The 24,148-nt window shown below is 41.6% G+C and overlaps 1 protein-coding gene across 1 annotated transcript; it reads right to left on the bottom strand.

The window, feature by feature from the left end:
* Positions 1-19,932: 19,932 nt before the first annotated feature.
* LOC126656019 (uncharacterized) lies at positions 19,933-23,339 on the bottom strand. The gene has a single exon (XM_050350456.2). It carries the CDS (start codon positions 23,100-23,102, stop codon positions 20,025-20,027), a length of 3,078 nt encoding a protein of 1,025 aa, XP_050206413.1. The 5' UTR covers positions 23,103-23,339; the 3' UTR covers positions 19,933-20,024.
* Positions 23,340-24,148: the final 809 nt, after the last annotated feature.

Genomic DNA, 24,148 nt, shown 5'->3' with positions numbered 1-24,148 from the left:
GAAATTAAAAGGTTTGATCCTTTTTGGTTATTTGGCCAAATATTATGTTAGTTTGATTGTAGTAAACGTTATCACCAAGATTGATCACCAACTCTAAATTACCAATAAATTTACAAATCTATTCAATTTGAAAAAATCTTATAACAAATAATGTTAAAAAGAAACAGGGATAGAAATATGTTACATAATTATTTATCTTCGTTTATTTTATATTTATATTTTTTTATATTGTAAAATATAATTTAAAAAAATTTTATTCATTATTGATGGATATCGAATCCTATTCTACATACATAGAGCCGAGTCGCATGAGATCTACTCTCAGACGACACCAGACTTCCGCCCAAAGGGCTGAATCAAGATAAATCAGCGGCCGAATCCACAGGATACGCCTCCACTGAAATATAACATCATCCGACAAGATAAGGACTGAATCCCTAAGGACTCGGACAAAGCGCGTCAACCCTGGGATTCAGACAGATTACCAGATCTACTATATAATCTCGACTATCTTTCCTATTTGAATACAAACTCCAACGTAGGAAGATAACTCCAATTTAGGAAGATGAGACTATTTAGAAAGACGTTCCTAAATATGACTCATGTCTGAATAAGGAAGAACACTCCTAATCAGGGTCAAACCCTACTAAATAGAAATCACTTTCCTACTCCATATCTACAAGGCATACATCGACTACTATAAAAGGAGATTGAGGTATGCCTAAACACACAACTTACAATAAATATAAATATTCTCCCTTAAACATAAACTGACTTAAGCATCGGAGAGCGTATACTGTTTTGCAGGATTAACGCCGTCGATATGCCGAAATCGATCAATTGGCGCCGTCTGTGAGAAAAGTTTAACAACTTCGAATCGAAGGAGTTTTTCTGCAAATCAAATAAAATTTCATTGAAAGATGGCATCTGACGGGATTAATATGAAGAACAAACACATCAATATAAGAGATCTTCTAAATTGGAAGAATTGGAAATATTGATCATTATCAAATTAATTAAAAAAAAACAGAGGAAGCAGATCACATTATGGCCAAGAAAAGAAAAAAAAGCAATATTAATGAAAAGAAGTAGCAAGCACGTCAAATATAGTTAAAAGGATGGCTAGAGAGTAGCAAGCACGTCAAATATAATCAAAAAGGTGTTAGTGATATGCACTAGGTCAATCATGTTTGACCATGTTTTGACTTTATCATTTTATTATTTATTGATTGGCAGTTTTTATCATTTTATATTAATGATTAAAATACTTGAATGGTTAATTCTTTCTAAGGTCATCGAGTATGTGACTTGATAGTAGAACCCTTAGGTTTAATAAAATAATTATATACCATCTATCCCTAGTCTTAATAGAACATTGAGACTAGTATGATGTTGACTGATGATTATGTTTTACTAATCATGTATATGAGATATTAAGTCAAATCATAGGTGCTATTTGAGAAATAAGGCACTGGATGACCCACTGTGAGAATACTACATAAATCACTGTCATAAGTAATTCTCATTACAGTTCTATTAGTATAATCCTTTGACCTTGAAATCATCATGGATTTCTACATAGCTATTTCATATTTTGATACAGTCTTACATTATCTTTAACAGGATAATGGAATAGATTGTCATTGGATATGAAAGTAACTATGTGAGAAATGTGAGTGACTGAGAAGGAATTTGTCCCTCATTTATTTGAGTAAGATATCTATGGGCCCCTTGAAGAATATAGACTGAAGAAAATGCATGGCCATGTGTTCGCCTGGAAATATTCCGGACTCGAATCTTTGAATTTATAATCGGGATCGGTTTGAGGTTTGATACTTTAACGAACCTATGTAGATATTCACAGGGCTTGTTTGGTTAAAGACACTTAACCACGTGATTTAAGAAGTAATAATCTGGGAGTTAAGAACTCAGGCGAGATTAATACCGAAAACTACTCCTAAATTAAAACAATCCGGAGATTGCGAGATAAAAAGCACTGGGCTTGGTTTTTGATTGATTGATTTGTTGATACAAAAATAATAAAGCTCTGAGCTATTTATAGCTCCTCATAATTAAGACTCCTAATTTAACTAGGACTAAGACTCTGAAAGAAAATCACTCCTAATGAGCTACAAACTCCTAATAAAATAGAAAAAGCAATAATAAACAAGCTTTCCGTTGGGCCTTAATCCCTGATAAGCCCATATGAAGTTCTATCCGGTAATTATTTGGGCCGGTGTAAACAATGCCCCCAACAAGTCTGAAATGTTTATCTTTTGGGCTTGTTCTCCCTTTTCAGCACTTCCATGCCCACTACTGAGGCCCAAGTCATTCGAAAAAATTTAAAGGGGTGCGCATCTATAAACCTTTCGGTACCCCTTTTGGCCACGTCATCTCCAGCTGTTCTCCATGATGCCACGTTTTGACCCCACGACCTTTCGGCCCCCTCTGATTTTGTATTTTAAGAAAAACACCATCTCATTTCATCACTTACCTACTCTCTCTGCATTTATCAAGCTTTCTCTCTCCTCAGCAACCTCAAGCAACTTATTAAGTCTTTTCTGGTAAGCCTTCGTCCTCGCCTTTCTCAATTCTGATTCGCCCTTTTAGTTAATCGCCTTACTAAGGTATCTCCATTCTTTGCAGCTACCATGACCGCCCCAAATGTGAACCTAGCTGAACAAGTATCGGCCAAGATTGATGAAGTCCGAACCAACGCCCCGAATACTGACTTCAAGGTAATTATCGATGCCGGCGATAACCAACTCTGTATCGGTCCTATCATAACTTCCCCTAGCCACCTATGTGACCTCGCTTCTCCTTTCACCGAAACCGCACCCCCTAGATTCTCCTTACCACACCTAGATCAGTATGGGTCGGCACTACTTTCAGGAACTGGCCGATCGAACATGCGGGTTTCTCCAACTGGGTAATCAGACTCTCTCCTCATTATCGCCAGTTATGGATGGACGTAGGGATCTTCGACCTTATCGAATTATGCAAGGCGAGCAGACCCATCGCCAAACACTACATCATGGGAGCCTCGCTTTACTGGTCAAGCGCCATCAACTGCTTTTGCTTTAAATCCGGACCGATGACCATCACTCTTCTTGATTTGGCCTTGATGCTCAACATCCCAATTAACGGCGAGCGGATCACTCCTAACCTTTACGCCGAATGCCCAAAATTCAACCTGACAAAGGCACAAAAAAGCTATGGCTCCTTCGTAAAATTGTTCATGGGCGAGGAACCATACAAACCCGATCATAAAGAGCACATCGCCTTCTTGGCCTTTTTCCTTGCCAAATATGTCTTGTGTACTTCATCATTCCGGGTGACTGAAGATTGCTTCATACTCGCTGCTGCACTCGCCGAAGGACGCCGATGCAACCTGGGTGAATTTGTCTTAGCCCATCTGTACCGCTCATTGGGCGATATTGTACCACTCAAGGATCCCAGAACTTTCAAGTGCCCAGGAGGCCCACTTTGGATCGCCCAACTTTGGTTGGCCATGTACTTCCCTGAGCTGTTTGAGCTCGGTCCTCCAATCAAGGCCGAACTATGCGGCTTCCAATTGATATCGGCCGGCACACGCCTTCCACATATTTTGGATGTTTTGCAAGTCTTCAACAGCCATGCAATAAGATCGTCAGAGTTAATGTGCCCGGCTCTTCAACTCGCCTATCCCCCGTCTTGGCTCCTCGCCGGATGGGATACTGAAAATATGGAAGAGGCGATCGAAGCCGATCCAAGATTAAAGCTCGGCGGCCCTTACTGGGGAAGTGCCCTTAAATCACGGAATTTAATAGCGGGACTGGAATATGATCGTAGCGGGGTCGAACCTTACTGTCCTAACTATGTCTCTCGCCAGTTTGGCTTCGCCCAAGGAATTCCCTGTCCTTTATTGATCGCCTTCAATAATCGCGGGACCCATAGAACTTCTATTGAAAACTTCGCCGAACTCCAATACATAACCCGCCTAAACAAAGCCTATCTCCCTCCTTTGTCTGACTTGTCTCGCCCTTGTGTGTCCCCCATCTGTTCTCCTGGATTCACCGACTGGTGGAATTCCATCGTCCAATCGTATTATGATTTATCGCCCAAAGAGATTCTTTCACTTCATAATTTCGATTTACCACCTTTAAACAGAAAACCTACTCATGCCGATTTATTTCTTTTGCAGGCCCCAAAACGTCAAACTTTCACAGGTATTATCGGTTATTATTTCGAAATTTCTCGCTTTGAACGTTTTTATAAATTCAAATTCGACCCTTTAGATCGCCCAGGAATGAACCTTAAGATGCAAGAACATAGGAGGATAGCTCGGTCTAGTTTTTATAAAAAATGGGATAGAATTTGGGAGGAAAAGTATAAACACCTACCCTACCAACTCTTTTTAGAAAAGGTTCGCCCCAAATTTAAGTACAAATCCCCTCATGTACCAAAATGTAATTATGCTACGATCGCCCCTACTAAAAAACCAAAAACTAGAAAAAAGAAAGCTAAAGTTGACTTAACCGATTTGGGAGTAACGTATACTGGCATCCGATGCCCACCTTACGAAGAATCTGTAGCCGAACTGGTGCGCATCGGTTACCAGAAGATCCCAGGTATTCTAAAAATGTTCTTCGGTTACCTTTCTTGACTCCTTTTCACTAATACTTGGTGTACTTTTGCAGTTGGTATTCCCCACTTCGAAAAAGAAGATAACTGGGAGAATGATCATGAGGAGGAGAACCCCACGAAAAAATCCAAGAAGAAAAGGGCTGCCAAGACATCCAGCAAGGAGCCGAGGGCTAAGAAAGGACGAGCCGAATCTAAAGGCAAATCGGTCACGGAGATTTCCGAACGCAAAGGATCTCATTTATTTGATCCATCTCCTGCTGCCACCCCTTCGCAGAGCTGCCATTCGTCCTCCCGGGGCGATACACAGACTGGCGGCGATGTTCAATCTCGAGGTGAATCTCAACCTTTTGAAGGTGAAGGTAACACCCAAACCTCGCTGGCCACTAGTTCACAGACTCCTAACGCTTCGGAGATTCTGAGGCGAATGGAGACCCCGCAACGTATATCGCCCTTGGCTTCAGAGTATCTCAACTTCAATGCCAAGCCTGCTGCTAAACATTCCAAGGTAAGTTAATTAATTGCTCATTCTAAACTATTCGCCTAGCAGCTTATCTTTTACTGTGGTCAAACATGGCAGATTCCTCTAAGCCCAACCGATCCGGATGATGTGGCGGCGAAGGCGGCAGCTTTCTTGGACTCTGACAGCGATGATGACCAGCCGCCCATCCTGGAGAGTGAATTGCTTGTAGAAGTGAGCAACGGCCCTTCTGAGAATTGGGGCGATCACCTGGACATCATCTCAAAGATGAAGCCTGAAGGTACCTCCATCTTCAAATCGCCTCAAGAGGCAGAAAAGTTGAGGAAGGCTGCCACAGCACTGGCCGATGCTCCGCCAGAGGTGCTTAGTGAGAAAGCTCGCGGAGCTATGGCGAAACTGTCGGCCTCTTTTCCTGCCTTCCAGAAGATTCATGACGAGTTAGCGCTCGTCCAGACCGAAGCTGACAAGTTGGCGAGCCAGGAGGCCGAAGCTAAGGAGAAACTGGAGACGCTCAAAGCTCATGTGAAGTCGGCTGTTGCGACCCTCACTACCCGCCGCGATCGTGCTAAAACCCTTCAAGATCAACTGGCTGCTATCAAGCAGGAGCTAAATATTGAAGAGAAGGAGATCGGCGAGCTGGAGGTCTCTATGGACAAAAGCCTGCTGCAGGGGATCGATGTTAAAAAGAGCAGGGGGGTTCTAAAACAGAAAATTGCCAAGGTGAAGCCGCAGGTGGACGATGCTCGCAAAGCTTTTATCACCGTTCGGAGCGAACTGGGCGATATTTTGAGCCATTTTTAGATTTTTATAAGTCCAGAACAATTTTTATATTTTTGCAAGTTCAGAACAATTCAGTCGCTTTGTGTATTTGCACTAGCTCCGAATTTTTGGTAACCTTTGATCGGCAAGGGGGCCGTATCTTGTATTTTTTCGTTATTTTTCAATGTTTATTCGGCCAGAGAGCCGAAAATTTCACCATTATTCACAACTTGCATTACTTTCATGTCTGATTATTTTCATATTATCGGTCCGTAATTGGTCCGATACGAAATAATGTTATTTATTTTTAAAACATAATTACAATATGTTGAGAAAAACGGAGAACCCGTTGAAAAAACTCAACGGATGTGAAACGCCGAAAACGCAAATGGTGCTACCGAATGATCGGCGTTGACCTGTATTCGCCGCATACTCCGTGAATTGTAACATTCCAGGATGCTCGGCGGGAAAGTACCAACAGCACTACTCTTCGCCGGCTCCAAATAACCGACGATCTACGCCCTCCCAACAGCTCGGAACGTACTTTTTCAGGAACTGACCGTTGATCGCCCTGTCGTGTTCTTCCCCATCAATATCTGCCAACAAGTATGCTCCGCCTGTTAGCCTGTTGACCACAATAAAGGGGCCTTCCCAGTTCGGGCTCCATTTACCAAGCCGAGTGTCTTTATGGCCGATAGGCAAGACTGCTTTCCATACTATATCGCCCACGGTAAAAGCTTTCAGTTTTACCCTTTTGTTGTAAGCTCTCTCGACCCTTCTTTTCTGAGCTTCTAAGTGATCTAACGCCGTCAAACGTTCTTCGTCAAGGTCAAGAGAATCTATCACCATTTTGTCAAAGTAATCTTCTTTGGACAATTCGCTCTGGTATCTGCGGCGAGTAGACGTGACGGTCAGCTCCATTGGCAACATCGCGTCGTAGCCATAAACCAGTCTGAAAGGCGAAGTCCCAGTAGCCGACTTCTGACTAGTTCTATTCGCCCAAACAGCTTCTGATAAAAACACATGCCATTGTCTTGGGTTTTCTTCAATCATCTTTTGAACTATGAGCTTGATAGCTTTGTTCGTGGCTTCGGCTTGTCCGTTGGCCTGGGCATAGTATGGTGTTGAGTGTAACATTTTTATCTTCATTTGGGAAGCCCACCAACTTATATCGCCTCCTGTGAACATAGTCCCTTGATCTGTAGTTATGGACTCGGGCAAGCCGTGTCGGTGGACGATGTATTCTTTGAAGAACTTGATCACCGCTTCTTGTGTTGGCGACTTTAAAGGTTTAGCTTCGACCCACTTGGTGAAGTAGCAAGTGGCGATGATCACAAAAGTATGACCATCAGACGAGCCGGGGTATACTTTCCCTATCAGGTCGACCGCCCATCCTCTGAATGGCCATGGTTTGATGATGGAGTGCAGGTCTTCGGCCGGGACGTGTTGTATTGGGCCGAATTTCTGACAAGCTTCGCAACCTTTGGCATATCTTATGCAGTCTTGTTCCATTTTCGGCCAATAAAAGCCGTATTTATGGATAAGCCACCTCATTCTGGGGCCCGCCTGGTGGGCGCCTGCTATACCTTCGTGTACCTCGGCCATAGCAAGCATTGCCTCTTTTGGACCGATGCATCTGAAGAGTAGCCCCTCAAAGCCCTTCTTATATAATTCGCCGGCTAAGACCACGTAATTAAGGGCTAAAGTCCTCAACCTCCTATTCGTGGCGTCTGGTTTTTCGAACCACTTCAGGAGCTCGTCCCTCCAATCTTGGGTGACGTCCAGCTGGTAAACCGAGAATTGTCTTTCGTCGATCGTGATGCCCCCGGTGTGGAGATTCGGCGTTTCCCTCTCTATGGCGTCGAACTCTCGGTTTATCTTGTAACCACTACCGTGCTGAGCTAGGTCGTTTGCAACGCCGTTATCGGCCCTCTCTGTGTATTCTATCCTCGTATCCTGAAAGCCTTCGATCAGGTGTTTCGCTTTATTGCAATACCTTACCAACAACTCGGACTCGCATTTGAATTCTCCTGTCACTTGTTTAATGACTAGCAAAGAATCCCCTTTCACACTGATCGCCCTTGCCCCTAGCTCGGCTAAAATCTCAAAACCGAATATGAGGGCCTCATATTCTGCCTGATTGTTGGTGCATTCGAACTGGAGTCTGAATGACAACTGGTAGGATGCCCCCAAGGGCGTGACGATATGAACTCCCGCGCCTGCTCCCTGGCTTGTCCTGGATCCGTCGAACCACATCTTCCACACGGCGATGTCGAAGAACGTGACTGTTTCTTCCTTGAGGGTAATACCAGGGTGATCGGCCAAGAAGTCTGCCAACACTTGTCCTTTTACTGCTCTTTGGGGAACATACACCAATGTGAATTCGGACATTGCAATCGCCCATTTTCCAATCTGATTCCTTAAGTATGGTTTCGATAAAATATACTTAATGATATCGGTCTGGGACAAAACATACACTACGACCGGCAACATATAGTATCGCAGCTTACAGCACGTGAAGTACAGACATAGACATATTTTTTCTATGTCGGTATAGCGAATCTCTGTGTCCGTCAGTCCTCGGCTCAAATAGTAGACTGCTCTCTCGATCCCATCGTCCTCTTGGGCGAGCATACATCCTAGGGATTCGTGTGCAGCCGATAGGTATAGCAACAACGACTTATTCGGCTTTGGAGGGGTCATAACCGGAGGTTTCGCCAAGTAACCTTTCAAATCGTCGAACACCCTCTGTTGCTCGTCCGTCCATATCCACTCATCGGTCTCTTTTCCCCTCAGCAAAACACTCCAGCTGCGAAGTCGGCCTGCTGTGTTTGCTATGAATCTTCTTAAAAAATTGATTTGACCGATGAGCCTCTGGAGCTACTTCTTGGTTTTGGGTGGTTCAGCATTGATAATCGCCTTGGCTTTGTTCTTGTCTATTTCTACTCCCCGCTGGTGAACCAAGAAACCCAAGAAGTTTCCAGCCGAAACGCCGAACGCGCATTTCGGAGGATTCATCTTTAACCCATTACATCGTATACGCTCGAAACCTTGCCGGAGGTCGGCCAGATGAACTTCGCCGGTATTTGACTTGATCACGACATCGTCGATGTAGACCTCAAGGCAGTCGAGGCCTCTGAACATTTTGTTCATAGCCCTCTGGTATGTTGCCCCCGCGTTTTTTAAGCCGAAAGGCATCACTACCCATTCGTACGCTCCGATCGGCCCGGGGCATCTAAAAGCCGTTTTGGAGATGTCCTCCTTGCTGATTGGAACTTGGTTGTATCCAGAGTGTGCATCGAGGAAACTGAGTATCGTGTGTCCTGCTGCCCTGTCTATCAGCATATCGGCCACAGGCATCGGGTATTCGTCCTTAGGTGTAGCCAGGTTGAGGTTCCGAAAATCTACGCATACTCGTAGCTTCCCGTTTTTCTTCATCACTGGCACGATGTTAGAGAGCCATTCGGTGTATTGGGCTTCCCGAATAAACTTGGCATCTTCCAGCCGCTTAATCTCATCCTGTATGAGAGTATCCACTTCCCTGGACATTCGCCGGGGAGGTTGCCGGAATGGCCGAAACCCACTCTTTAATGGAAGCTTATGTTCGGCGATATCAGGATCAAGGCCCGGCATTTCCTCGTACGACCAGGCAAAACAGTCGCGGAACTCAATGAGTAGGGCGATCAGTTGCTCTCTGAATCCCTCGTCCAGTCCTGCGTTGATATATATAGGCTTAGGCGATTCATCTGTCCCCAGATTGATTTCGAGGAGGTCGTCCTGTACTTGGGCGGGATCGTCTTCTAACTTCCCGGTTGCCAATCGTATGTCCCCGATCCGCAGCGATCCTGTTGGGTCCTGATCCTGGTCCTCATAGATGCATTCGGCCGATGTAATATCATACAGCGAGGTTAACTGTCTAATTTTTTCCCTCAATTCTTTATGTCGTGCTATCATTTTGAATCTTTGAGGATGGTGGATCGGCCTTTGCCCCCGAGGGTCACTGATACCGGCCGATCCGAGTTAACAAGCAAGCGAGGAACGCTCGTCTCTCCTTTCGAACTAAGGGATTGTATGTTGCGCACCTCTTCATCGTATAAACGTGCTTCGAGTACGTTATGGTCCTCGCCGAAGGGGTTGGGATCACCCTGCACAACTTCGGCCTCGCCGTCATCTCGCCATATGAAGAGCATTTGATGCATAGTCGACGGTATACACATGTTGGAGTGTATCCAATCGCGGCCGAGCAAAATATTGTAGTTGCTCCGGGCATTGACTACGAAAAACCCTTCTTCGGTTTCTACTCGCCCTACCTTAATTCTGAGGGTAATGTACCCCTCGGCCGGCGTTTCGCCCCCTGCGAAGTCAGTCATGTAAACATCGGTCGGGTCAAGCTGATCCCGCGTTATGCCCAGTTTTTTGAGCATTTTCGCCGGTAGTATGTTGACGCCAGCCCCGTTATCGATGAGGACTCTGTTAATCGACACCCCGTTCAAATCGGCCTTGATGTACAGTGGTCGAATGTGCCTAGTCATCCTTGTTGGAGGTTTGCTAAGGGATACTACCGCTGTATCATCGGCGCTATCTCCTTCTGGTACGATTACATCGCCTTCCAACGTTGCCTTCTGCCCCGGTTTACTTCTGTATGAGTTAGGGAGCGTGACCACTTTTACTCCGTATTCGTCCCTTACCACCGGGACCCAGGCTTTCAACACGCCCTTCTTGTGAGAGACGACGACCTCGCGGTCTTTAGGCAATCTTGCTTTAAGCTGACCACCGTGGTGCGATACGAGTACGTCCTTGTAGGACGATCGGCCGCTAGAATCTTCGTCGTCTTTGTGAACTACTGCCGTAACGGACGCATTGGCCGCTTGTTTTTCGCTCTTTGGCATCCATACCTTCCTTACCTTGGCATTTCGCCTATCAGGTGATTTGGCATCCGCATCGGCCTGGTTCCTTGCCCCCAGTCTCTCGGCTATTGGCCTATTTCCGTGCTGCTCTCTGGGAGCCGATTCTGTCCCGTGATTCGCCCGCGACTCTTGTCGCAGCCTTTGCATTCGCCTCTTCTGGGTTTTCGTCATACGAGGGGTCTCCTCCGTTGGCCGAAATATCCTCTTGAATACATTAGTGGCAGGCCTCCGCTGTGGCTCATGCCTCTGCCACTGTTATGTGGGCGATCTCGGTTTAAAGGTCTTGGGATGCTTCCTTGTGTTCTCGCCTCCTTTGACCTTAAAACACGTACTGCATGAGGGGCAAGTCATATCTGCAGTGGGCGAGCTGTATCGCTTCCTCTTCTGTTGCTGAGGTCGCCCTTTCTGTCCTAGCCACTTTGAACCGTCGGTCTCTACTCTCGGCTTGGGCCTTCTAGGGTTCCACTTGCTTTGTATCTGCCCTTGCTCTAGGTAGCTATCAAAGTGAGGCCGAACTGTGTTAATAGACACGTATTTAGCATCGGCCTCTTTCTTTGTTGGGAACAGAAGTTTCCCTTCGTTAATCGCCTTCTGAATCACGTTTCTGAAATTTACGCAATTGTTCGTGCTGTGCCTCCAGGAATTGTGGTACTTGCAATAATCCTTACCGACTAGCTCCTCCGACGGTGGAATCGTATGACCTTCGCTTAGGGCGATCTGCCCATCCTTCAACAGGGCATCGAATATGTCGTCGGCCTTAGTCAGGTCGAACGAATACTCTTTTTGTACCACCGCGGTTTTATTTCTTTTAACAAAGCCAGGCTTTCGCAAGGCCGAACATTCCAGGGGTTTTGTTCCCAAAAATTCGGCCATGTTGACTTCATCTTCGGATCCACTATCCTCGCTATCGGACACCACGGCCACGTCGAGCTGGTCTTTGTAACAGGTCCCTTTAGATGCGCCTCTCCTCTGTTCTTTCTCATGGAGGAGTCTTTCGTAGCTCGTCACCCTGTTCGTTAGCTCGAACAAGTCCCAAAACCTGTGGCCCTCGAAATGCTCCCTCATGGCGAAACTCATTCCTCTTACCACCATCGGTACGCAATCGACCTCTGACATTTTGGTGGAGCACCTAGTCCTGAGGTTTCTAAATCGGCCGATATACTTCTCTGCCGACTCACTCGGTAGCTGTGAGATTCGGGCGAGGTCAGCCAGGGTGACATCATGTGGTGCCCTGTAAAACTCTTCATGGAAGAGGATTTCGAGGTCCTTCCATGTGTCCACCGAATTGGGCGACAATCTAGAGTACCACGTAAACGCCATTTTTGTCAAAGAGCAGGCGAAAAGCCGGAGCTTCCAGAAATCGTGAGCGGCTGCTTCGCCGCATTGGGTTGAAAACCGGGCGATATATTCAACCGTAGATTGGCCCTTCTCCTCGCCCGAAAACAAACTAAACTCTGGCACTTTATACCCCCTTGGGAAAGGATATAACTTGTCGATCCAGTCCGGATACGGTTTCATGTACGATGGGCGAGGCATAGGTCGCAGATCCACCCCGAGCTTCTCTAGCATGTCCACGAGTTGCCCTTGATTGTATATATTTGGATCGCCTCCCTCGGAGTACGATCGTTCGCCCGTGTTGGGCTCCTGGGTGTTGGTTCCAGTAGCTCCCCCTTGTGGTCTAGCTTCGCCTTGTGGGTTGGACGAGCTTGCCCCCGGGTGATCGGCCCTTCCTGAGAACTCGGCCTCGTTCCTTGTTAAGAGCTTAACGGAACCATATGTATACCCCATCTTGTTGGGTTGTTGTTCGGCCGAACCACCTGGTTGACCAAAACGGCTCGGTGTTTGGTTCTGTTCGGCCCTCCTGTACCCTTGATCGGCCGCGGATTGCCCAGAAAATAATCGCCCTAGGTTTTCCATTGCCTTGCTGAGGCCGTCTAAGTTCCCTTGGATCTGCCTCTGGACCGACGTTTGGTCGGCCATGATGTTCCTCATTACTTCGGACATCTGATGCATAGCACCGTCGAACATTTGCTTGTTCTCTTGCGCTATCTCGCCCCTCATGGCCGAGAAGTCGGCCTGTGATAAAGAAGGGCGAGAGGGAGGAAGCTGGCGTGAGTAGTCTATCATGTCATCGGTCGCGTCGTCGACCTTATCCTTAGGTAGGTTTCCCTCGGTATCCGTTGTATTCGGCACCTTGCTTGATTGGTTCACCTGTTTGTCCTTGGCCATGGTTTCTGATCTATCCGAATCTGATTCGACTACTATGTCACCTTCCTTCCGTTGTTGTCGGCGTATGGACCGAGCGTGCCTAGAATCGTCCTTAAAGTCCATTTTTGTGCTAACCATAAACTGGTCCCCAGTGGAGTCGCCAAAAGATGTTCGCCTGGAAATATTCCGGACTCGAATCTTTGAATTTATAATCGGGATCGGTTTGAGGTTTGATACTTTAACGAACCTATGTAGATATTCACATGGCTTGTTTGGTTAAAGACACTTAACCACGTGATTTAAGAAGTAATAATCTGGGAGTTAAGAACTCAGGCGAGATTAATACCGAAAACTACTCCTAAATTAAAAAAATCTGGAGATCGCGAGATAAAAAGCACTGGGCTTGGTTTTTGATTGATTGATTTGTTGATACAAAAATAATAAAGCTCTGAGCTATTTATAGCTCCTCATAATTAAGACTCCTAATTTAACTAGGACTAAGACTCTGAAAGAAAATCACTCCTAATGAGCTACAAACTCCTAATAAAATAGAAAAAGCAATAATAAACAAGCTTTCCGTTGGGCCTTAATCCTTGATAAGCCCATATGAAGTTCTATCCGGTAATTATTTGGGCCGGTGTAAACACCATGCTAATTGATAAGAAGTTATCATTTTCAGTCTACTTAGAGTCAAGAAACTAATGATTGAATATTATAAGGATGACATAACTATGCCTTATATTCATTCTAGATATCGAGAGACAAAGGGATTAAAATATTATTGTAAATGGTTAAATCGGATTATCGATATTCATATAACTTAGGTAGTCATAATGTCTTGCTAGAGACCACTTATGACTTGTGGGCTGAAATAGGGATTTCGAGCCTACTGCCAACGTTATATGAACCTACAGGGTCGCACACTAAGGACAGGCCCAAAACAGTTATGGGTTGTACAAGCCCAATGTGATTAAGTGATTAATTATATATATATATATATATATATATATATATATATATATATATAATTCGTAATATATATATTAATAAATATATATTAATTCGAAATTTAAGGATGAGTGTTTTCCTTAATTTATTATTTTTGGAAGATAATAAATATAGTAATTAATATATATGGATAATTATCATAAAGGAGTTTTTGATAAACATAAACTTGTAGAATTGCAATGAGATTGAAATTCTAATTTGTCTCAAACCCTAGTGTTGTTTATCACTATAAATACACATTAAGCAATTGGTTTGAGAATTACGAAATTCATTATTCACTAAATCACTAAAATTCGAAATTGCTTATGAAGCAATAGTGCTAGCACACAAGCACTAGTTTTGGCTAAAGTCTGTTCGTGTGGATACTCGTAGAGGACGCGTTCTTTTGGAGGCGTTTCTGATCCGAGGCCAGGTATCACCAAAGTGAACCACCTCCTTCCTTCCTACATTGCTGTTGAATTCGACATACAAGTAAGTACTTATTCTGTTAATTCGAATTACATGGATCTTGGTTTGGGTTTTTAGATAAATTTTTGAAATTCCGCTGCGTTATGAACCAATAAAACCCAACAAAAGGATGACTAGAGAGCATGTAACCAAGGAAGCAAGCACGACATAATTAATTAAATGGGTGGCTAAAAAATACGTACGGGACGAAGGAAGTAGAGAAATCAATTTTTGATAAATTTAAAGAGTTTAGAAAAAACTCCAACAAACAAATACTATATTCTGGTGGAGGATCTTCTGGCATCACCAAAATCATCCGTAATTGATGAATCGGAAATATTATCTTATTATCAACGGGAGCTAAATTACGATAAGTTTTCATATATTTTATCTTATATTAAAATAGGTTCAATATTTTTTATGTTCGTTGGAATAATATACTTATAATGCATGATGAACTTTTTCATATATTCTGAAATTTTGCATGCTATATATCAGTTATTGATTTTGGTTTCAAAATCAAAGAAAAAATAATAAATATTATTTTAGTTTAACTCACACTTTTATATGACTTCAAGTATATTAGGCCTTTAATTTAAAATTAAAGGCATAATATGTTATAAAATATAAAAAAAAGCCAAATATGGCCTAATTAAGAAGAGATTGCGCTTAGAAAGCTCGGTCAAAAAAATAAACCATGACAACCAAGAAGAGACCCGGCCAAATAAAGCTAAGTCAAAAAAACAACAAGAAGAAATAAAGGGAATATCAAAAACTGAAGATCAAGAAATTAGAGAAAACACCACAGGAAAACTAAAAAAGAAGAGCGCAGTACCCTTAAGAACAACGAAGAAAACGAGGAAAATTTAAGTAATGAGGAAAACAGAGACAATGCCAAAAGATCACAAAGATACCATCCGAACGGTGAAAACTAAAACGAAGCCATGAGCGGACCAAAGAAGAGCAAAACGAAGGGAAAATGCTCCAAGAAAAGCAAAAGACGGGAAAGAGCAAAAGTAAAAAGAGCCCCACAGAGTTAATCCAAAAAGAAAAATTAGAAAGACAAAGGCGAATCCTCTTAATCCGCAAATCGGGATAAAACCGCATATGCAAGAGATACGAAAGAAAATATATCAAGGCGTTAAAGAACATCAAAACTGAAGAACTCGACTTGGACGACGTGAAACTGGAGTGCTCACCCCTATCAACGCAATAAAAGAAAGAACGAAACGGCCCAAGAGTCGAAGAGCAAAAGGCCCGAGAGACAAAAATATATTCCAAAATGCGAAAGAAGAAACCGCCCGAAAGGCAAAAATAAAAATTGAAGAAAAGACCCCAATGAGGGAAAGAAGAGATAGGTTCGCCCGAACCTTGAAACCCCAAGAGGGAAAGAAGATATAGGTTCGCTCGAACCTTCAAGAAAAAACCCCAAGAGAGAAAGAAGAGATGAGTTCACCCGAATCTTGAAAAAAAAACCCCAAGAGGGAAAGGAGAGATAGATTTGTCCGAATCTTAAATAAAACTCAAAGAGGAAAAAAAGAGATAGGTTCGCCCAAACCTTGAATAAAACTAAAAGGTTTAGATTAACTTTAAAATCCAAGAGTTTAGATTAACTATTAGAAAATATATGACGCGAAACGCCAAAATATAAGAGAAATGCGAAAGAAAGGCGAAAAACCAAATAAAAGGAATGTGAAAGATCTCAAAACATAAGACCGAGTCTAAAATGATTCAGGTAAAAATAAGACCAAGTGCACAAATAAGGCGACTCGCCCAGAACAGAAGAAATAAGGCCAAGTGCACAAATAAGGCGACTCGCTCAAATCAAAAGAAATAAGGCTACAGGCCCAAATCAACGAATCACAGGCAACTCGCCCAAATCTGAGAACAAATCTTAAAAAGGAAGGCAATCCGCCTGAAAAGAATCAAAATCAAGGAAAATCGACGAAATAAATTGAAGACATGATCTCAAAAACGGGCATAAATACTCTTTGAGATCAGTGTATTTGTGGAGGGGGTCGAAGGACTCATAACTCTATAAGTGAATTGCTAAAGAATAACAAGAAGAATCGCCTTAAAGAAAGATAAGACGAACACAAAAAACACAGAGGAAAGGAATGAATCTCGCCAAACAGAGACTCGCCAAACAGAGACTCGCCAAAGAAGATCTCGACAAACAAAAAAAAGAGAGTAAACAAACAAAAATTAAAAAACTGATGAATCGAATCACAAAATTGAAGAAATCAAGCACGAGAATTAAATGTTGAAAATGAGAATAAAGGCAAAGCTACTTTCGAACAACCAAGAGTAAAAGATGAAAAATAAAACAAGTTATACAACAATTTAAATACAAAGGAAGATAGAACGAATGGACGCATGTCCGAACTTCAAAAAATAACGAGGAATAGATGAACGACACATGGCTCAAAAGAAGAAAAATGGGAATCTTGCTCGAGAAGCAAAAAGGAACGTCGGAATACAAAACGACTCGCCTCAAATAGAGCTAAAATATTACAAAGCATAAATATCATGACTTCAGCTCACTTACGGGAGGGCTAATGATGGATACCGAATCTTATTCTACATAAAATGGAGCCGAGTCGCAGGAGATCTACTCTCAGACGATACTAGACTCCCGCCCAAAGGGCTGAATCAAGATAAACCAGCGTCCGAATTCACAGGATCCGCCTCCACTGAAATATAACATCATCTAACAAGATAAAAACTGAATCCCTGAGGACTCGGACAAAAAGCGCGTCGACCATAGGATTCAGACAGATTACCAGATCTATTATATAATCTCGACTATCTTTCCTATTTGGATACAAATTCCAACGTAGGAAGATAACTCCAACTTAGGAAGACGAGACTACTTAGGAAGACATTCCTAAATAGGACTCCTGTCTGAATAAGGAAGAACACTCCTAATCACGGTCAAACCCTACTAAATATGAATCACTTTCCTACTCCATATCTACAAGGTATACATTCGACTACTATAAAAAGAGTTTCAGGTATGTCTAAACACACAACTTACAATAAATACAAATATTCTCCCTTTAAACTAAACTGACTTAAGCATCGGAGAGCTAATCGAACAAACCGTCCGATTAGCCATCTACATTGTTTTGCAGGATTAACGCCGTCGAGATGCCGGAATCCATAAATTATTATTATTATTATTATTATTATTATTATTTATTTTTGGTTTGTTTTTGGTTTAAGGGTATCAACATGTTTAACATTGATAAAATATTTACATTTGTTATCCATAATTCTCTGCCAATGTACAATTATTGTGAGTTCAATCAATTGGAAAAGGATGAAGTACATAACTAGTTAATCTCGCAGTGTATAGTTATTAACGTAACTAACAGAATCTTCTAATTGTTAACGAAATTACAAATAAAGATAGCAAAATGTGCTTTATGACAGTATGTGGGAAGGGGAGCTTACTTTTAATCTCATTATAAAACGTAAATTTTATTTAATACCAACTATTCAACATCTAAATTAAGACACTAACGAGAAAAAATAATTTCCATTAATATTGATAATAAATAAATTGCATAATCTAAATAATGTTATATTAAAATTACTATGAAATATAATTACAAATATTTATTTTTTTAATTTAACTTACTATTTCATTAATTTAATATTCGTGTTCGATTTATTTTTTATTTGTTCTCGATTTTTTTATTTATATAATATTTTGCTTAAGTCAATTTAATATATCTTTTGTGTTTATATGGTTTTATGTTCAGATGTTATGACTTAATTCGCCAGCATCGCAAAACGAACCTTGCGGAGGAACCCTTAGATTTTTAAGATATTGGATTCTAACCAATGTTTGCCTTGATCAATATTTATTTTGTGTTTATACATATAACTTGATCAACTCTTAAAATTATGTCCTTTATTTTTCATTTATAAATTTTCCCCTCCATTATTATATTTGGAGATGTCCAACAAAAAATCAACAGAGTTAGCCTTTCGAACCACGATTGAAATCGCTTTTCTGTAACAAATATTTTTGTTTTTTTTTTCTAAATCTATTTAGAAATTTAAAATTTGTTGCAATTTGATAATCTCTTTGCAATTCTACCCAATTTTTTTCTATCAATTTAATTGTTATAATTTTTAATTGAATTTCTATACTAACTCATTACTCATTTAAATCATATATCTATTTCAGTACAATGAGAAGGAGTTTAAATTCGTAACAAAGTGTTATGTTTACACGGTGATATTCTATTTTTCCAAGATGACTACCCCGTACACAGTCTATGACTAGGGAGCACACTTGACAAGAGATAAACACGGGCGGTAGAGAGGTCCCCAAGCAAATTCACTTTTCAAAATTATAAAATTTAACTCCTAATAAAAAAACAATAACAAAATCCAGTTCCAATTCCAAATTTTATACCATTCAGTGTTCAAGCAAAAAAGAAACAAATTTAAAACTTAAAATTAAAGAAAAAAGAAGACAAATGAGTATTGATCCAAGTGAAATATTAACACAATTAAATAAATTAAAAAATTTGAATAAAATTGCAACAAAATTATCAAATTGAAATAAATTTATACATTTAAAGTTTTTAGATAAATTTGCAGATTGTCATAAATGTTTAACACTATTAGACCCATTTAAGGAGTTTTTAGCAATTGATCAAAAAAATAAATTAAGTGTTCAAAAATCAGAATAGATGCAGAAAACCGCAAACGTCAGGAAACCCTCTATAGCAAACATCCCACTCTTTGGAAGAAAATAAGAACCAAATAACAGGATATACCTAATGATCATAAAATATCAAAAAGACTTTATGAATCTATACAAGCACCACCTCAAACATGCTCCAGTTTCTTATTATGACTTGCAAAAATTTTGTTTGATTCTAGTCTCAAGCTCTTCTAAGGCTTATAATAATACTTCCTTCATACATGGCTTCCATCAGCTGATACAGCAGAATCTGAGACCCTAAAATATTTGCAATCGCAACACCAACTTCGTAGTCCAGAGTTCAGACACCGGAGTCTGATCCAGCATACCGTTCTATTATGCCTTGAGCAGAATTGAAGTGTGTTTGTTAGATGTATACATTTTTTCATAATTGCTTTATCCTTATAAAAGCTTTCTAAAGCACACAATAAAACGAACCAAAGGAACCAAAATGAAACACGAAAAGACAGGGTAACTAATATGTAGTTTTGTCACAACAGCTTCTTTAACAGGCAGTCCAATGAGCAAAAACGACAATAAACTACTTACATAACTAGTCATACAGAAGTTTCCGTAAAACGAATAAGAAAAGGATGCAAATCATTCCATTTCTCGTTTCTTTGCCGGGGCTAATGGCAGACATACCGGATAGATTAGCAATGGCATTACAGATGACAAGTGCAGTACAGGCTCCTTTACCATATCCAGAAATTTCTTCTCCTACAACTCATGAAAGCATGATATACAGGCAAAAATGTCGAGCACGAAAAGGAAACTGAGACTATAACTTTGATTCATGTATATAATGGATGTGTGTTGAAGTATACAATTCTACACTTTACTATCCAATAGAATGAAATAACAAATTCTACACTTTACGAGCCCGCGTTCTCTGTTTAGTAGCATGTTGGACTACTTTTTCCTCAACTGGCAGGCCCTTACGCCGCCTTACAGCATCAATGAGCTTTCGTGCCGTATTGTGGAGAACACTGGAACCATCTCCAAACTCTTCAATCTCCTCTTCCGTTTTTGGTACAAAGAAAGGGTCCTCAGGAAGTGCTTCCAAATGGCTAAGAACAAGAAGAGCACTCGCAGCACCTGAAGTCCCTTTTCTGAGCTCATCAGCAAAACCAAAACTCTCAGACACCGGGACATATGCATGAACGGTGAAAAGTGCAGATCCTTCCTGCATTTCCTCCTTCAAGATACGAGCTCGTCTACGATTAAGCACTGCATACATAGATCCCAAATGTTCGGTTGTTGTGTTTAACTCACAAAAATACATTGCTTCAACTAGTCGGGGTTGGTTCTGCAGTACAGCTGCTCTACATGCATCCCTGACTGTTGCCATAACTTGTCCTGTGAACATGCCATACTGCTCAGACTGCTGGTTAGATTTGGATTCATCAGCCTGCTCAGTCAAGGGGGACACATAAGCCTCGACGACAAAAGCCAATCCCCACATAGGTTCATCACATAATGGTCCAGCTGCTGTTGCAAGTTGAAATCCAGAGACTAAACTATTCTGCAGACTATCTGCTTCCATGTGTAATGGTTGAATTACTTCAGATGACACATTGGCCAGTGTATCACAATCATTAGAATCGTCCACTAACCCCAATCTTTCAGATACATGAGGAGAACCACTGATAAGGACAGAGGAATCACTGCTCTTTAATTCTGGAGTAAAGAGGATATTAGGGCCAACCTGTCTCGGACCAAGTGCCCAAATCCTTTTAAGAAATTTTTTCCACTTGAGTCTGTATTTCTCAGACCCGTCCATATCATTTTCATTCCATGAAGAAACTTCACTCTCCACGGCATCCATTATGCGCTTTTTGAGTGCTTCAACTGGATTCTCTTCCTCCACAATGCTTGATCCTTGTACTTCCACACCTTTGTTCGACTGCGCAAGCTTTCCATTAATAATATCCCCAAGTATATTGGCACTTTCATCAAGTACCTTGGTTAATGCAGGAGGAAGTTTCATGACTTGCACGCGAACAATGCATCTTCCATTTGGTGTCGTCTTCTCAACAGAATCAGAGATTCCACTCAATGTTTTCAGATTATCAAAACCGCTGGATGTATTACCTTCAATGGTCTCCTTATAAGACACAAGAGGTGGAGAAACTTCCAGGCTCACCTTAGCAAATCTTTCCTTTAAATCCTTGACGCATCGTTCTAAATGAACTTCACCGGCAGCAGCAAGCACATGCTCCCCTCTAGAAGAAACCGTGACCTCCACAAATGGATCTGCCCTGTTCAGAAGTCTCAGACCTTTCATCAGAGCAGTCATATCTGCTGGATCAGATGGCTCAATTGCAACTCTTAGAGTTGGAGCAACTTGGAACGTCATGCCGGAGAAAGGCCAAGAATTTCTTGTGGACGAAAGAGTAGCACTTTTCAAGATATGTTGGCCAAGGCCTCGAATTGCCACAACATTCCCTGCCTTGGCACAAGTTACTGGTCTCAAACCTTGACCCATCATGAGATATAAAGATTGTAACTCAGCCTCCTGCACATGCTTTTGCATCGACTCTCCTTTTAAAGGGTCATATAATGCTGAAAGAACGAAAACCTTTTGTCCTGAATAAAAAACCCCACTAAAAATCCTCGCAAACGCAAGGAAGCATTCATCTGATTCACCACTTCCATTTTCATCACTATAATTATTCAAAATCTCCCCATTTGGACCCCTTTGGGGAAGCATCTTTGTTGGAACAGCAAACATCTTAGATACAAATGCAACAGAAGCTACTTCAGGGCTAGAATCACAATTCTCAACTGCATTCCTCACAAGATTTGCCTCAGCAACAACACTTGGGTCAGCCAACTCATTTAACACCTCTCTCTTGGGAAGCAAACGTGAAATTCGAAAAGACTGAGCAGCAATAGGATCCGGCATACACCTCACAACCATAGATAAAACTGAGTCAGACAAAGGAAGCCAACGGCTCATGACAGCTTGAAGCACGATCTTTGGATCCTTATTTTGAAGCTCGCGAGGTGGAACATTAAGGTTAAACGACTTGATAACTTTCTCCAGTAACCCTCGATTTCCATCAGGCTCTAAAACCGACTGGTAAACCTGCCACAACGGCTCAAGCACAAACTGCACAAACATAGGGCGAGCCTTACTTCCTCCTTCCAATCCCTTTTTCCCAACAATCATCTTACTTTTCGGGTTGTAATACCTAGGACCCCATAAAGCCTTCTGCAATGCTGCAGAACTAGCTCCAAGCTTCGACGCATAAAACTCCGCAAACTCACTACTACTAAAACCCCAACCATCCAACGCACAAACAAACGCCACATTCCCCTTCTGCGGCTGAAACGTATCCTCCTCATCCTCCTCAACCAACTCCTCACAACCCAACTCACCCGAAACTCCCCCAGCAAGTATCGAATCAACATCCGACAAATATTTCTCCGACTTATAAGCACTCATAATCCCATTAACCTCATGAACAATCCTCAACAACCGAGTATACGCCTCCATAGGACTCAACTTAAGCTCACAAATCAACCTATCAATCTTATTAAGCACTAAACACGGCGTAAGCTTTTCGATCCACGCTTGCCGCAGAACAGCATGCGTCTGAATATGAACACCCTCAACAGCATCAACTAAAACTAAAGCCCCATCACTCAATCTCGCCGCGGTCGAAACCTCGCTACAAAAATCCATATGACCAGGGGAATCTATTAAGTTAACTGCATAATCTTTGTAATGAAGAGCAATTGAAGAGCTCTTCATAGTTATTGCACGCCTCTGTTCCTCGTCGAGATAATCCATAAACCTGAGCTTACCAGCTAATTTGGGGTGGAGTAAACCGCCGCCGGTTGCGGCAATTAAATGGTCGGCGAGTGTAGTTTTGCCGTGATCAACGTGTGCTAATATGCATATATTTCGAACTTTCCGGGAATCTTCAAAATCGGCCATGGTTTAATTTGTGATTGTCTGATCAAATTATATATCCAAATGTATATATCTAGCTAGGTTGTTTATACAAGAAGGAATTACACAAATTCTTCAAGAAGGATTTGTAAACGAACAAAAAAATTAGGTTAAGCAAACTAATTGAGGAACAATTTTCAGCAATGAAAGAAAATTGTAATTAGGGTTTTGTTATTGAAGCGGTGGCGACGGAGATGGGTATAGGGTTTTGTTATTCCAGAGAGTATTTATTTTTATGTCGTTTAATAAAGTGGTGTCGTTCAGCTTGTTAAAGTGTGGACTAATAAAGTTCGGGAATTCCTAAATTTGAAGAGGAAATTAACGTCCAAAGGATTAATTCACCCATTCAACTTGATACGAAATATCAAATGGGTCATTTTGAAAATTTATGGGTCAAACTATCTACAGCATGCGTTTTCGTGATTTGTAACTTGCATTTTCGTATCTAGAAAGCCTCTCTGTCACAAAAAAGTGAGATTAACTAATTACAATATTTAGTCCTAATTAATACACAACTCATGAGCATATCACTCTCCTGAGTGATCGCGCTGCAAAACAATACACAACTCATCTTATCAATCATATAATAGCTGATCATTTCAATCTCATCATCATTATTGATGATATTCTTATATAATATGAGTTTCGAGAGTATATAACTCTTCACAGACTAAAAATACTCAAAAGCGTACTGTTTATTCGAGTAAACACAAACATATATTGTACTCACGCACACATCTAACTCGACTCCTATTAGCACATATAAGGGAAGGCGTTTTTATAAAACGTTTGAAAAATTGATGAAATCAATGATAACATTCAAAAGACATGACTGGAAATCCCTATAATCAACAGTAGTGCCTATGTACTGACTGACTCTTTCCTAAACTCCAATCACAAAAGAACAATGACCTAGGAATACTAAACCATTGCTCTGATACCAACTTTGTCACGACCCAAAATCATGAGTCGCAACCGGCGCTAGGGAATGGGAGTGGTAGCTCCAAAACCTGTAGCAAGCCTGAAAATAC

Source organism: Mercurialis annua, linkage group LG7 (genome assembly GCF_937616625.2).
Source record: "Mercurialis annua linkage group LG7, ddMerAnnu1.2, whole genome shotgun sequence".
Lineage (NCBI taxonomy): Eukaryota > Viridiplantae > Streptophyta > Magnoliopsida > Malpighiales > Euphorbiaceae > Mercurialis > Mercurialis annua.
This window is presented reverse-complemented; position numbering and strand designations above follow the sequence as displayed.

Bases quoted from the DNA above. Each gene is read 5' to 3' on its own strand.
- LOC126656019 (XM_050350456.2), bottom strand. From the start codon at position 23,102: ATGGCCGATTTTGAAGATTCCCGGAAAGTTCGAAATATATGCATATTA.